The 14244-nt window shown below is 37.7% G+C and overlaps 1 protein-coding gene across 4 annotated transcripts in view; it reads left to right on the forward strand.

Annotated features, from left to right (window-relative positions):
• Positions 1–13563, forward strand: part of HMGCLL1 (3-hydroxy-3-methylglutaryl-CoA lyase like 1) — a 137742-nt gene extending 124179 nt beyond the window's left edge. For 3 of the 4 annotated variants that reach the window (XM_060164112.1, XM_060164114.1, XM_060164113.1), the window contains 2 exons: positions 7997–8122; positions 12246–13563. In XM_060164112.1, coding sequence (XP_060020095.1) covers positions 7997–8122; positions 12246–12347 — 228 coding nt within the window. In that variant the 3' untranslated portion in view covers positions 12348–13563. Of the gene's footprint in view, positions 1–7996; positions 8123–11501; positions 11631–12245 lie in introns of those variants that run through there. The other variant, XM_060164116.1, reaches the window with a different exon arrangement.
• The last annotated feature ends 681 nt before the right edge of the window (positions 13564–14244 follow it).

The raw sequence follows: 14244 nt of genomic DNA on the forward strand, positions 1-14244 counted from the left end.
GGTATATATTTATTACAGATAGTTGTTAACAATCTGGAAATACAAATGACTTATAGCAAATATAGTTACTCTCCTCTTTTATCTTCCATTTTCTTATCAGCATTTTTCCATACCATTATATATTCTTCAAAACCATTTAATTGTCTCATAACTGTCTTACATAACTTATTAACTATTCCCCTATGGTTGTACATTTCATTTACAGGCTTTTTTCTCACTGTTACAAATAATAATACAAAGAATAGTCATCCTTGAACATAAGTCTATATTAACATTTCTGGCTATTTTCTTGGGATAGCTTCCTAGAAATACAACCATTGGGACAACAATCCTTTACTTTCTCAATTTCTTGATAATGTTGAGTTGTGTAGAAACTTCTTCAGAGAGTTGAAGAAAGTATGATGAAAAAATTGAGTTTTTGTTGTTGTTGTTTTCAGTCTCCTTTTAAAATTTTAATTTAATTTTTATTTTAAATTAGAGTATACTTGATTTATAATATTGTGTTAGTTTCAGGTATACAGCAAAGTGATTCAGTTATACATATACATATATCCATTCTTTTTCAGATTCTTTTCCCATGTAGGTTATTACAGAATATTGAGCAGAGTTCCCTGTACTATACAGTAGGTCCTTGTTGGTTATCTATTTTATATATAGTAGTGTGTATATGTTAATCCCAAACTCCTAATATACCCCCCCCCACCACTTTTCCTCTTTGGTAACCATAAATTTGCTATTGAAGTCTGAGAGCCTATTCCTGTTTTGTAAATAAGTTCATTTGTATCATTGTTTAGATTCCACATGTAAGTAATATCATATGATATTTGGCTTTCTCTGACTTACTTCACTTAGTATGATAATCTGTAGGTCCATGCATGTTGCTGCAAGTGGCATTATTTCATTCTTTTTATGGCTGAATAGTATTCCATTGTATATACGTACCACGTCTTCAGAAAATGAAGTCTTTTGATCTGTCAATGGCTCTCTTCCTAATTCACACCCTTCCCCCTGGAGTTGTTATAAGGATTTAATGCAACCAGGTGTGTAAAGTGTTTAGTAATGCAGCTGGCATTTAATTATTAGCACATAGTCAGTTAACTATTAACACTGAACAGTAGCACACAAATGTTATACCTGTTAAACTCTGTCTCATACTAACTGTGTGAAGCATGGACCGTCACTTCCCTTTTCTAAGCCTCAGTTTCCTCATCAGTAAATGAGCATGAATTACTGCCCACTTACCATGATTTTGTGGAGTTTTCTCATATGTGAAGTATGTGGTGCCGTATCTGTGATATAATAAGCCTTCAATCAATGTTCACTAATAGTATTTATTATTTCTCAGTTTACTGAAATTGAGAACTTTCTTATGTTTTTCCATTTCCTTATTTCCTTCTATGTACACACCCCCATTTCTATCTCAGTTTGAAATATACTACATGAAAGTACAAATATAATCTATCTCATTATGTGTGGTAAGGCAGGGAGGAGTGAAACGTGCAGGAAACCTTTTTCAAAGACAAGAGATGGTCTATGAAAGCGTTAATAATCCATCACGTTAGCTTACTCACCCCCAACAGCAAGGTATCATGATTTACATACCAATTTTGGTGTATAACTTCAGTGTATGGAAACACTGGGCTTTATTCATGCATGCCAATGGTTCACTATCTGTGGTTTATAAAGCATGGTATGTTCACAGTACACATGAATGGCAAGTAGTTGGTACCAAAACTCCATATATGGTAATTCTTTAGAGTGCTGGGTGAGTAGCATCTCAGAGCAAGATCTGGGCTCCCTGGAAAGAGTGCTGTGACCCACTAGTGACACTGGTCTGGCTGCTGGGGGAGAAGTAGCGCATCACATGTGGATAATTACAATCCTCTGTTGGAGGGAATATTAGCTGTGAGGAACAAGTTGAAGGGAAAAATATTAGAAAAATGAGTATATTTGTAATATTTTATCCTACATGAATATTTGTCTTTTTCCTCATGAGTAACTTAAATCCCCACAATGAGTAATTTCCCTGTCAGAGATTCACTTGTTATTTTAATTCAAATGTAACATTATTACAGATTTCTAAAGAAAAATTTGGTCTTGGCAAAAAAAGTAGACATCATTTCAAAAAATAACATTGCCAAAATTCTTCTATATGTTCCTTAATACTTTACTAACTTCAATATGTAAAATTGTAGATTTCATTAAATATTTTGAAATCAGACATATATGGAAGATTATATGTTTTGGAAAATGATTTCTTTGACTCCTCTTCTTATCATATTTCTCAGTTTTGTTTGGAGAATAAGTTCTTACAGCATGAGAAAAAGTCGAGATGATACTTTCAGTTATTGTATCAGCATGATCTGGGCATCCAAGCACTATGCAAAATTAACAAAGTTAACTCTCCTCATAGCTCACCTGAGATTGTAGTACAGAGTGATAATGCTCGTGTTATATCTACAGCTAATTTGCAATTTTCCAGAAGAAGTGGTCACTCATATTTTATCCATTTTCCTCAGCCTTAAGTCCAAGTATACGTCTGGGAGCTCAAGCAGATGGAGCCCATAACCGCACTCACCAGGCTTTTCATAACCTGGGTCACTGTGTTAATAGCTTTGGTCATGAGCTTTGAGGGAAGTGGAAGCCAAAGTCACCTCCACCCTTTGAGTTACGTATTCGTTTCATTTTAGGGAGAATTAGCTCTCTGAGTTCTAGAGAGGATCGTTTCTCATTTGGCAATAGTGAACTATTTCTCAGTGACAGACAAAATGTATAGTAATATTAATTTCTAACACTAATCTCCATGAGCTACAGAGCTTTGTATGTATTCCAAGTCCCTGGCACATAGAACATGCTCAATAAACATGTTCAAATCAAAGGAAGAATAATAAAAAATATACTGATTACATTGAACCACAGATGATGCGCTATGCACCATTAGTAAAAGTTTCCTTATTTTAAAGGTAACACAATATTTATTTGCATAATATAAAGCTATTTACTTACGTATTTGCTGTTTCTGGGTTGGAGCACAGTGGCAGTTCAATGCTTGACTTTAACTTGGTGGATTTTGGTGTTACATCGCCATCTTGTGGTTATTAATCTGAAGATATTTCCTTCAAAACAAAACCCAAATGCTTTGTTTTGCAACATACTGTATGGTGCAGAAAACCATTTGTGCTTGTGTGTTTACACACACACACACAGACACACACAGACACACACACACAGACGCCAGGAATCTGACCATCTGAAAAGCAGTGTTTTAGATTTGGAGACATGGGAAAGGAAATATCTAAGACTAATCTTTTAATGCAGTCTCTTGCATGATAAAATAAGCTATGCAACCCATCTACTATTATCAAACACATGAGGATATTATAGCAATGCATTTTCTATAATACTATGATTTCAGTAGCAAAGTAAAAACATGTTTCCTCTATTTACCATAAACAACAGAGAAGAAATAATGTTTTTCTTCCTGCTCTGTTAAGAACTTGTTTACATCATAATATGTACCGTTTCTAATGGAATAGGGAAGTCGAGGTAAAGAAAACATACACAGTGAAATCAAATTTTCTTAGATGACTATGACTAGAAATTTACAAAGCAGCTTGTTCCAAAATAAAGTTATCTAACTTAGTGTATGGGTAACACTATCCATTGAGAAGATATGTATTTCTGGGGAACAGAATTGCACATTTGATAGAGGACAAAATTGAGAGGATATTATGTAGAAAGTTCTATTTTTAAAGTACTGTGATTTTTTTTTTGGAAGAGAGAGTTTAAAAGGAACACATATCTTAATATTCTCCTTCACAGCTAAGGTATACTTTAATAAACTCTCTTTAAATTTGCTTATTGAAATTTTAAATCCACATACTGCTCTTAGAATTGATTCAATTGATTTGTGACTAGCACTCACAGAAATATAATCTGTTCCAGAGCAAATGTGATGGTAGGAAAGAGGGAAGGACCATTTTCCAGGGAGGCTTTCACCCAGATCACGTCTGCCTTTACGAAATTATGCACACTTAAATCCTAGAAAGATCAGTTAGTTGCAAAATAAATTGTTGGTCAATAAATTCAGTCGTAGGTTTATTTATTCTCATTTTCATTTATTTACTGTCATTCTACGACAGGCTACAGTTTGCAGAAACCTTTCTTTTTCTTTTTCTAATTATATATGTAATTACATTCATTGTGGGGCCATTAGAAAACAAGACAAACAGAATTAAAATAAAATGAATTACCTAGAGTCACACACCCAGTGATCACTGCTGTTGGCATTTTGGTATATCATCCAAATTCTACCTTTTTTTTTTTAGAAAATGGGATTATGGTTCCATACACCATGATAATGTCCTGTAATCTGTTTCTTTCCCTTAACTATGCATTTACATAGCATTTATCATTCCATTTTATAGCTACACCTGAATTAATTTAAATTAGTCCCCATTACAGACATTTGGCTGGTTTTCAAATTTTTATTCATATAAAACATACTGTAATGAATCTATATATAAGGGGTGTGTTTCATGTGTGACACACATACACTCACCCATATGTATCTGTTTTTATTTCTTACCTAATTATTTACTTAGAATTTGTGAAATATTCCTAGGAAGTACTTTTTTGATAGAAATTTCTAGGATAATGGATATTGGCAATTAAGACTAATTACTAGTTAATTGCTCAACAGAAAAAATGTTCCAGGTTATTTTCCTACCAGTTTAAGTTTTCTTGTTTACCTTCAGTTCCAACAACACCTCCTTTTTGTCATTGATGTTTATCAAAGTCTAATGCACATACAGAAAATTGCACTAATCATAAGCCCTCGTGGTAGACTGAAGCCATCTTTCACCTCTCATGCTGGTACTGCTGACATTCACTACCTCATACTTTTTGGGGTGTTCTTTCAAAAACAGGTTTTCTTGAAAAGTTGATCTGTCCTGATTAACTCTTTGCTGCCTCAGGGTACAGAGCATCTCTAAATGAAAGCTCACTCATACCCACAGTTGATAAAGTCGGAGATGGATGAGAACCTTACCTCAGGGGTTCCCACACTTAATTACACAAGAGATCACCGGAGGGAGCTTTAAAGAGATACCAATGCTTGACCCCATTCCCAGACAGATTCTGGGGAGAAACTTGGCTGTTAGTTTTAAAAGGTCCCCAGGTGATTATAATTGGTAAGGATTGAGAACCACTGAAACCTCTTTCTCCTGGAGTGATAGATTCAATTCTACTGAATAGATAAATATTAACCTATAGGTGAAGAATGCCTCTGCCTATTTGATGTCCTGGCAGACTTCCAGAGATGAGCTCAGTGTCTGAACCTTTGTCTTTTCCAACTACTGGACAATTCCACAGATTTCACTCCTAGAGCATAATTCTTTAAACTTACTATTTTGATTCACTGCAAATGTAGACTGCCTTAAATGGACCAGTACTTTAGCTGGTCAGTTATTAACACCCAAATATGATTGAGCTTTGAGAGAGGTCGTGATAAAGGAAGAAGAGCCATTGCCACCTTCCCATGTTGAGTAGTATAATGAGGAGAAATGGAGGTACAGAAGCAAACCAATTATATCTGTAAATTTTGCATTAGTCCCAAAGGCATCTATGGCTTTTGGACTATGGTTCTGCCCTTGGGAGCCTTGGTAAACATTCTAGGTCTCACCAGAGAAAATTCAGAACAGTAAAATTGTGCAGCCCCTTGAACCATAATGGAAAAGAACATAAAAAAGAATGTGTGTGTGTGTGTATATATATGTATATACATATATATACATATATATGAAACTGAATCACTTTGCTGTATAGCAGAAATTAACATGACATTGTAAATCAACTATACTTCAATTTAAAAAATGTGCAGCCCCCTTGGCATGTCAAAGGAGATAGGAGCCACCTGAAGAGCTCCCAACAGCTAAATCTCAAACGTGAGTGACAAGACATATAAAGGAATATTGGATTACAACCCAAAGTACTAACTAAATACCCATGAGTCTCTACTGATATAAACAAATATTTGAAGAAATAAATAAATATGGGAAAATAGACAAATCTCTCATATGGGAAATTTCTAAATAATTTAGGTAGGTATTCTCCACTCCTTAGGTGTGAGCTGCACATAGTGACTTTTTTCCAAAAAGTGCCATATGGAAAAGGGGGCATGGGGTCAAGTGAACATCATCAGTTGTAAACCATATTGTACGCACCCTTGATATGATGTGTTAAGACTGGCACTTCCCCTGTGTTGCTCTCCTCACAAAACTTCAGGACTCCAGTCTAACCATGAGAAAACATCAGACATACCCACCTTGAAAGACATTGTGCAAAACACATGACAAGTAACAATTCAAAATTGTCAAGGTCAATGAGGACAAAGAATGTCTGAGAAGGTGTCACAGCCACAGCAGGAGATAAGACAACTACATGTAATGTGGTACCCGGATGAGTTCCTGGAAAAGAAAAGGACATTAGCTTCTAAACTAAGGAAATCTGAATCATGTGTGGACTTTAGTTAATAATAACATATTATATGTGTTCGTTAGTTGTGACAAATATACCATAATGATGTAAGATGTGAACAATAGGGGAAATTGTGTGTAATGTATGGAAATGCTGTGTACTTTCTTCCCAAATTTTCTGAAAATTTAAAACTATTCTAAAATAAAAAGTTTATCAAAAAAGGAAAGGAAAAAGAAAGAAAGTGTGATTCCTCAGAGCAGCAGTGAGAACAGCATCTGGGATCTTGTTAAAAATTCAAATTCTCAGGGCCCAGCCCAGACCTCCAGAATCAGAAACTCTGGGGATGTAACAGCCATTTGTGATTCTGCTTCTGTGACTGAGAACTGCTGATCTAGCAGATTGGCCAAGGGCTCTGTTTCCCAGCACTTCTCGTTTTAGATGAGGTCGTATTACTTTTTCTTCAATGTCCAGGAGTGAAGAGTCAGATTAGCCTCTTAGTGGCTTCTGATTTCCCAATTGTCCCTTTCCAGAGAGGGCTGCTCTGCTTGCCTCTCTTCTTATGTTATTCAAATCTGATCCCCAGGGTCCCTTTCAGACCCTTTTGTGCTCATGTCTTTCACAACTTTTCCAGTCCACAGAGATCTCCACCTTGGATATCCCCAGACTCATAACATGAACCAACTTGCATGTTTCCAGAGGCCACAAATCACAGCAGAATGTGAATTCTCTGGAGACACAGGTGACCTTGGGCAAAATGTGTGATCCCTCTGTACTTGAGTTTCTTCATCGTGATTTGGGGATGATGGAAGAGTATCTACCTCCTGGGTTTGTGTGGGAATTGTGAGTTAGTATCATGAGGTATTAATAATAATATCCAGCACTTAGTGAGGACCCAGTAAATGTGAGCTGCTACAATTGTTAGTGGTGGATGTCCTGCCTCTCAAATGTCTCTTCACTCCTCCCAAAACAGCAGGGTTTTGTGCACAAAATAAAGTAATGGCTCAATAAAAATTGGATGAATTGAGTGAATACGTTGAGCCCACAAAATACAAGTTCAAACATAAGGACAGCTCTCCACCCCCCCCACGCCCCCGTCTGTCTTCGAAGGCACCTTGATTTTGAGTCAGGATGTTGGAAATCTTTCCTGTTGGTTATATAAGGTTTTTAGACTAAAGCTCAAAATTAGGTTGGAAAATACACCCCATGTGTGTATTTATCTTACTTCAATCTTCATCCCCTACCTTTGTTCTGTTATCAATGAAAACGCCATTTCAGTTTTGACCTAAGATTATTCTCATTCCCGAGATCCTTAGCAGAGTGTCTGTTAGCCTAAAAGATGAGATTAGTCAGAAAAGAAATTAGCACCTCGGGGACTGTTCTAGCAGCAGGTGGGTAAGTGAATAGGTTGGAATCGTGGTTCAGATTTTCCTTATTTGCTCTTTGGAACAGGTTAAATAGAGATGCAACAACTTATATGCCATAATGAGACAAACCTTGGGTGTTTGGGTTTGTTTTCCAGATGGGGATTAATGTGGTGGATTCTGCAGTATCCGGATTAGGTGGTTGCCCTTATGCAAAAGGTGCTTCTGGGAACGTAGCCACTGAGGATTTGATCTACATGCTTAATGGCCTGGGGGTCAAGACAGTAAGTTAACTTAGCATATTTTAATATTCATACATTCCTTGCAGATTCAAATTTGAATGCTTCTTGGATTTGGGAAGCAACTTTGAGGTCAAGTTTTACTACACTTTTGCTCTTTGCTAAAATGCATAGTGGGAAAATACAATAAAAAATTCTTGGGGCGGGCTTTATAAAGTAACTTATTGCTATAGTTAGATCACCAATAATGCTACCATTTCACATTTTTATGGTGCTTCATGACCTCCAAAGTCCTTTTTCATCTAGTATCCAGTTTGATTTCACACACTTTGCAAATTTGAGCCTGTCTTTGCTATTATGATTATTGTTTTTGCTGTTTTGTTTTCCTTGGAGGAAAACTAAGATCTTGATTTTCTCATGGTGACAAGTAGGGCTTCTGGAAGAGAGCCCAGGGCACTTTTAAAATGGCCAGTGGAGGACCACAGCTTAATAATACTTAGCATGTGAGCAAGAATACTCTCTTTACAAGTGCTACCTGAAAAAGTCACATGCTCTATAATAACCCACCAAAATTAGTACCTTGTTTTGCCACATGCTTGTTAAAATGGCCTACCAGTCTCTAAGGCAGATTTTCTTTTTTTTTAAGGATAAAATATAAAAGGCAAAAAACTGTTCACAGATTATCAGAAGTTCAAAATGTTTTCTGAGATGTAAAGCATCACCTGGATTGCAGAATGGAATTGTCCTCTCCATCTCTCCTCTCTCTCCTCTTCCCTCGTTCTACTGAGCGATGCTCCTGCAGCAGCCAGCTTGTCGGCACTCTCCTTCCCTGTGGCATTCGGTTTCTCACCTCCACCCCTTGCTCCTGCTTTCACCACCCCTTGGAATAGCCTTACTGCCCATACTCGATTTCACCTGGAAAGTGAGGCACCACCATCCTCAAAAACGCACCTTCTAGCATCTCCCTGCTGATTTCCCAGGCCCACACTGCTGGGTTCCTCTCCTCTGTGTTTCCAGGCTACCTTTGTGTCTTCCTCTGAACCTACCACAAGGCTGTAGAACCATCTTCTTTCTGTGTCTAGGTCCCCCTGCAGGCAGAAATATAGTATGACAGCTGATTCACAGGTGCCTGTTGCCTAGAGACCCTCAATAATGTTCAGTGAAAGACTGATACCACTTGGCACTAAACGCCAGGAGCCTCTCTTCTCTGGTTAGAAATAGCTATTACAAAGTAGCCTGATTGTTTCCATCATTTCCATTAGAAATGTATGACCGTGACAGAAGTAGAAATCCTTTCTTTTCTTAAAATTTATTTTATTGAAGTATAGTTGACCTGCAGTGTTGTGTTAATTTCTACTGTAAAGCAAAGTGATTCAGTTATATATATATATATTCTTTCTAATATTCTTTTCCATTATGATTTATCACAGGATATTGAATGCATTTCCCTGTGCTATACAGTAGGGCCTTGTTGTTTTATCTGTCCGGTATATAATAGTTTGCATCTGCTGATCCCAAACTCCCAATTCATAGAAATCCTTTCTTGAAGATTTAAATGACTTGGTTGAACTCAGCTGAGTCAACATATGAACTCTGCTTCATATGTGTCAGGCCATGCGGGTCCAAATGCAAATAAGCCATGTCTCCATTCCTAAGAATTTCACAGTTCAAAGACAGTTGTTACATTGGATATCAGCCAACAAGCCAAGACTCTCTGTACAACCTGTATCACTATGTCTCCCATGCCTAGTCAACTACCAAGAGCTACTGCTTCAACTTCTAAAATATTTTGGTTGTTTGTTCCTTCCTTACTATCCTTGCTGTAGCTACATCAGCACAAGTTCTTATCTCTTTCCTGGATATTCATCCTCCACACTGGTCTGCTGGCTTCAGGCTGCCTTTAAATTCATCCTCCTTGCTACCATAAAAGATTTTATCTAAAACACAAATATGAATATGCCTTGCTCCTACTTGGGTACTCATCAGTGGATTCCCATTTTCTGAAAAGCAAGGCTGTGTTCTACACATTTTATACCTTTTCCAGTCACGTCGGCCCATTCCTTTCCATGTATCCCATGGTATTTTTCAGATGTCTGGTACCCTTCTCTGCTGACAGTGCCTCATTCCTCTTACTTCTTCTCAAGGACTCATACTGTCCGTACAAGCCTCAGGTTAGGATTTACCTTCCTGGCACCCTTCCCTGACACACTCCTCTCCATTTGTTTCCATACCCTTTTCCTCAGTGGGTTGACTACCCTGCAGCTCTGCCCTCACGATCATCCGAGCATCTCTCTCTCTCAGTGACTTTAGTGGAAGTACTGGATTTCCTGTTTAGGGCTCCATATTGCCTGCTTGACCACAGGCACCCTCAAGACAGAAACCATATTCTGCGAGAAGTTCTTGAAACCCCCAAATGGATCATAGTACATGACACGTATTTAAACACCTGGTTTAAGTGCTAAAAGATTTAAGAATAAATGCAACATTATTTCATAAAGGTATCTGTTCATTAAATAAAACGGTAGAGGAAGGCCGAAACAGAATCCTTTAGTACGATACCAACCAATCCCACTGCGTAATTGCTATAAATGGAATTACTGGAAAGCAAAAAAGAATGCTGGTGACTAAAATCTTATTATCTTTTGTTAGATGTAATTCAGAAATGAAAGACACACATGTAGCTTATTATTTACAAAATTTACATATTACTAGATTAAGGATGTAAAACCAAAATGTGCCTAACAGATACTCCACCCAAAACCATTACTATGACAAAACCAAAGCACATGTTAGTACCCTAAAAACAACTTCACAATAAAAAGAAACAGTGAAAATTACTTACCTGTCATTTTACAAAATATTTTTGATGATTTTTTTTTTTGGTACGCGGACCTCTCACTGCTGTGGCCTCTCCCGTTGTGGAGCACAGGCTCCGGACGCGCAGGCTCAGCGGCCATGGCTCACGGGCCTAGCTGCTCCGCGGCATGTGGGATCATCCCGTACCGGGGCACGAACCCGTATTCCCTGCATCGGCAGGCAGACTCTCAACCACTGCGCCACCAGGGAAGCCCTTTGATGATTTTTAAACAGAAGTAAACTACAAAGAAAACAGTGCCCTAAAAGTTTCTAGAGAGAAGTAACTACCTATATCAAAATGATGATCTCTTTTTGATCACTTGTATGAAAAGCCCCTATGAGTATTTATACTTGTCTGTTTTAAGAAAACGACAAACTTACATACATTTTAAAAACTACTCCTTAATAGCAAGGGAGCCTGAGTCTGTTTGATTTTAAGTCCCTGTTGCTTCTAGTCTGAGTTGAGGGAGGACATAGGAGCTTACGAAATATTACATGGGGCAAATCTCTGGTTAATCCACCTAACACTGTGCCCCCGTTCCACCCTCCCCACCCCCCACCCCCACAGTGACAGCACAGGTGCAGGGTGGAAACCTCGATGGTGATCTTTGGCTCCACCAAGCCCAAGATGCCGAGCCTGCCTTGAACTTGGCCTTCATACTCAACTGTCGATCTGTCATCCATGGATTTACCAAAGCCTTTGTTGATCCTACTTATGCTTTCAAACAGTACAGCCTCTCAGGCAAACAAGTTCCAGATGTGTACTAAATACTACTTCATTTTATTGGACTACCTCCTTCAATTTCATGCCAGTAAGAGTGTTTCTGAACATGGTTAAAAATTATACATTCATCTTTCCCATATTTCTTACAGCTTTATCAGGTTTGTTTCTTCATATCCTAAGATATACTAAGAGGGTCTTTTTTCCCCCCTAAGTCCTTATCTTTGAACTCCTCCAAATGATTATCATTTTAATTGCCCTTCACTGATATTTTGTAGAGTCTTTCTGGTTCCACTGTTGTCCTTTGTAGAGTTTAGGTATCAGCATGAATTACACTGAGTTATTCAGGTGTGACTAGCCTATGGTTTTATACTAGGGTCAGATTCAAGATATGTTTTAATAAAGCAGAAAAATCTAAAGCTACATAATTCATGGAGATAAATGCCGCCCCCCATCAATAATGAACAGCATTTTGTTTAGTAATTTTAAGTGGTTAAGTAACGACTAATACAATTAAAAGGAATCTGTTTTGTCTTCTTTCTCCTTAACCCCCTTTCCCACCTGGTATCACTGTCATCTTTGTCTCACCAGGGTGTGAATCTTTACAAAGTGATGGAAGCTGGTGACTTCATCTGCAAAGCTGTGAATAAAACTACAAACTCTAAAGTAGCACAAGCCTCATTCAACGCTTGACTTGAATGCATTTGTGAGTTAAGGCTGAGAAGCTCCATTTCAGCTACAGATACTCAACTGAAAATCATTACTGCCAACTTGTTCTGAAATGTGAAGTAATAGACAAGAGTGGGGGAAAAAAAGAGATACTTTGAAAAAGAGTAGGCTGGATAGATTACAGAAATTGACTGGAAGATACACCAGTCATCAGGTGAATTGCAAGCCGGGGCTAAATAATAAAATTTGTGGACATGCTTTGAACTTGGAGAAAAGTCACTCTTTTGCTCTTATAGAAATAACTTTTTAATTTAGTCGACGTGAAAATTGACTTCAGATTTCCCTAAGTATCAAAAACTGTGTTAATACTTAATCAAGCTGGCTTAGCACAGCATACATATCATCAGTAGTTTATGAGCTCCTGCATGGTATGCAAAGTGTGTGGCCTCCATATTATACGTTATGTGCCTCTGGATCTCAACTTCCCATTTGCCAAGTCAGTTAAATTATGGACCAAGTGCCAAATCTCCATCTGACCCTACATAATTTTTAGCGATAGAACTTTTATATTTCAAGTATGCTAACATCTGTTAATTATTTCAGTGGCTTTATCTTGTTCCAGGAGGCTGTGGTCAGTGACAAGTTGCCACACCCTGGAAACATATTACCTTCCATGTTTGTCACATGCATCCAGTTTACCTTGCTTTCCCTCTCATCAGCTGTAGTGAAAACCAGGAGCATGTTACTCGGCTATTGAGAAATAAGAGGTACAACTTTCATCAATGTCTAAGTTGCAGTGATGAGAATAGAGTGATACATGTACTTTTATCATTTTCAGCTCACTTCCAAATTGTCCAAGAAATGTCACTGTGATCCTAAGAATATTAAGGCAGTTATTAAAATTCATGAAAAGAAACAACTTTTCCATTGATTCAGTTTGATTAAATCACATCTGTTTGGGGTTGACTTTTTATGGTTATTTTTAATGTTGAAGTGGCTGAAATTTTATCTTTTGTAATAGCATTGCCAGAAATAGCAAAAATTAATATATCAAAGTTGAGAAGAGGCACAGGACGGCTATGTTAAGAAAGAAACATTTCTGTAACCTATGCAGATCATATGGGGACAGTATTATTCCATGTGGATCTGAATCGTCAGTTTTATTATTTATGTAGACTTCTCCAAGGATACTGGGTGATCTTATCTTTGAATAAATTTGAATAGAATTTGAAATATGAAAGTGAGCATTGTGAGCTTTCTGTTAAATATTCATCAAAACCACAGAAATAAATTCAAGAAAATAAGAGAAGTACTGATTATACCTACATTAACTTTAAAGATACACAATCATAAGAAAAGGATCACAAGGGAAGCATATTGGAAATTGACAAAAACTAAGTTCCTACGGATAAGGCTAATGCTCAGGTCATGACGGGTGACAGAGCAGGAGCTTGTCATCAGAACTGAATGACTCCTTGCATTTGGGTTAGTGCTGGGGCAGGGTCAGTGCAGAGAGCAAGCAAAATTGCGGCTCTTTGTGGATCTGTTACATCATCTCTTTTCAGGAAGAACATGGCACTGCACCCAGGGGCAGGAATGGGACACGTGCCCTAGTGTGCACAGCAGGATACCTACCCATCTTCTAAGGAGACTGACTTTTCCTCTTTCTTATGCAACTGTGGAATTCTTAGTTTTGAGATGTTCGGCAAAGCATCAATTGATGCAAACTGCTTATAGAAACAGTGAAAGGCAAAACTTTGTTGTTTAGAAATAAAAACCACGGACTCTCCAAAAGGCAGAGCAAGTCGTGAGAACCCCAGGTGCAGCCTAGCACACACTTACATGGCACACACATCAGTCTACCAGTTCATATCCCAGAACACCTGGAAGATTCCTAATCACACGCATCACAGGAAAAGTT

The sequence above is a fragment of the Lagenorhynchus albirostris genome, chromosome 10, assembly GCF_949774975.1.
Source record: "Lagenorhynchus albirostris chromosome 10, mLagAlb1.1, whole genome shotgun sequence".
Taxonomy (NCBI): domain Eukaryota; kingdom Metazoa; phylum Chordata; class Mammalia; order Artiodactyla; family Delphinidae; genus Lagenorhynchus; species Lagenorhynchus albirostris.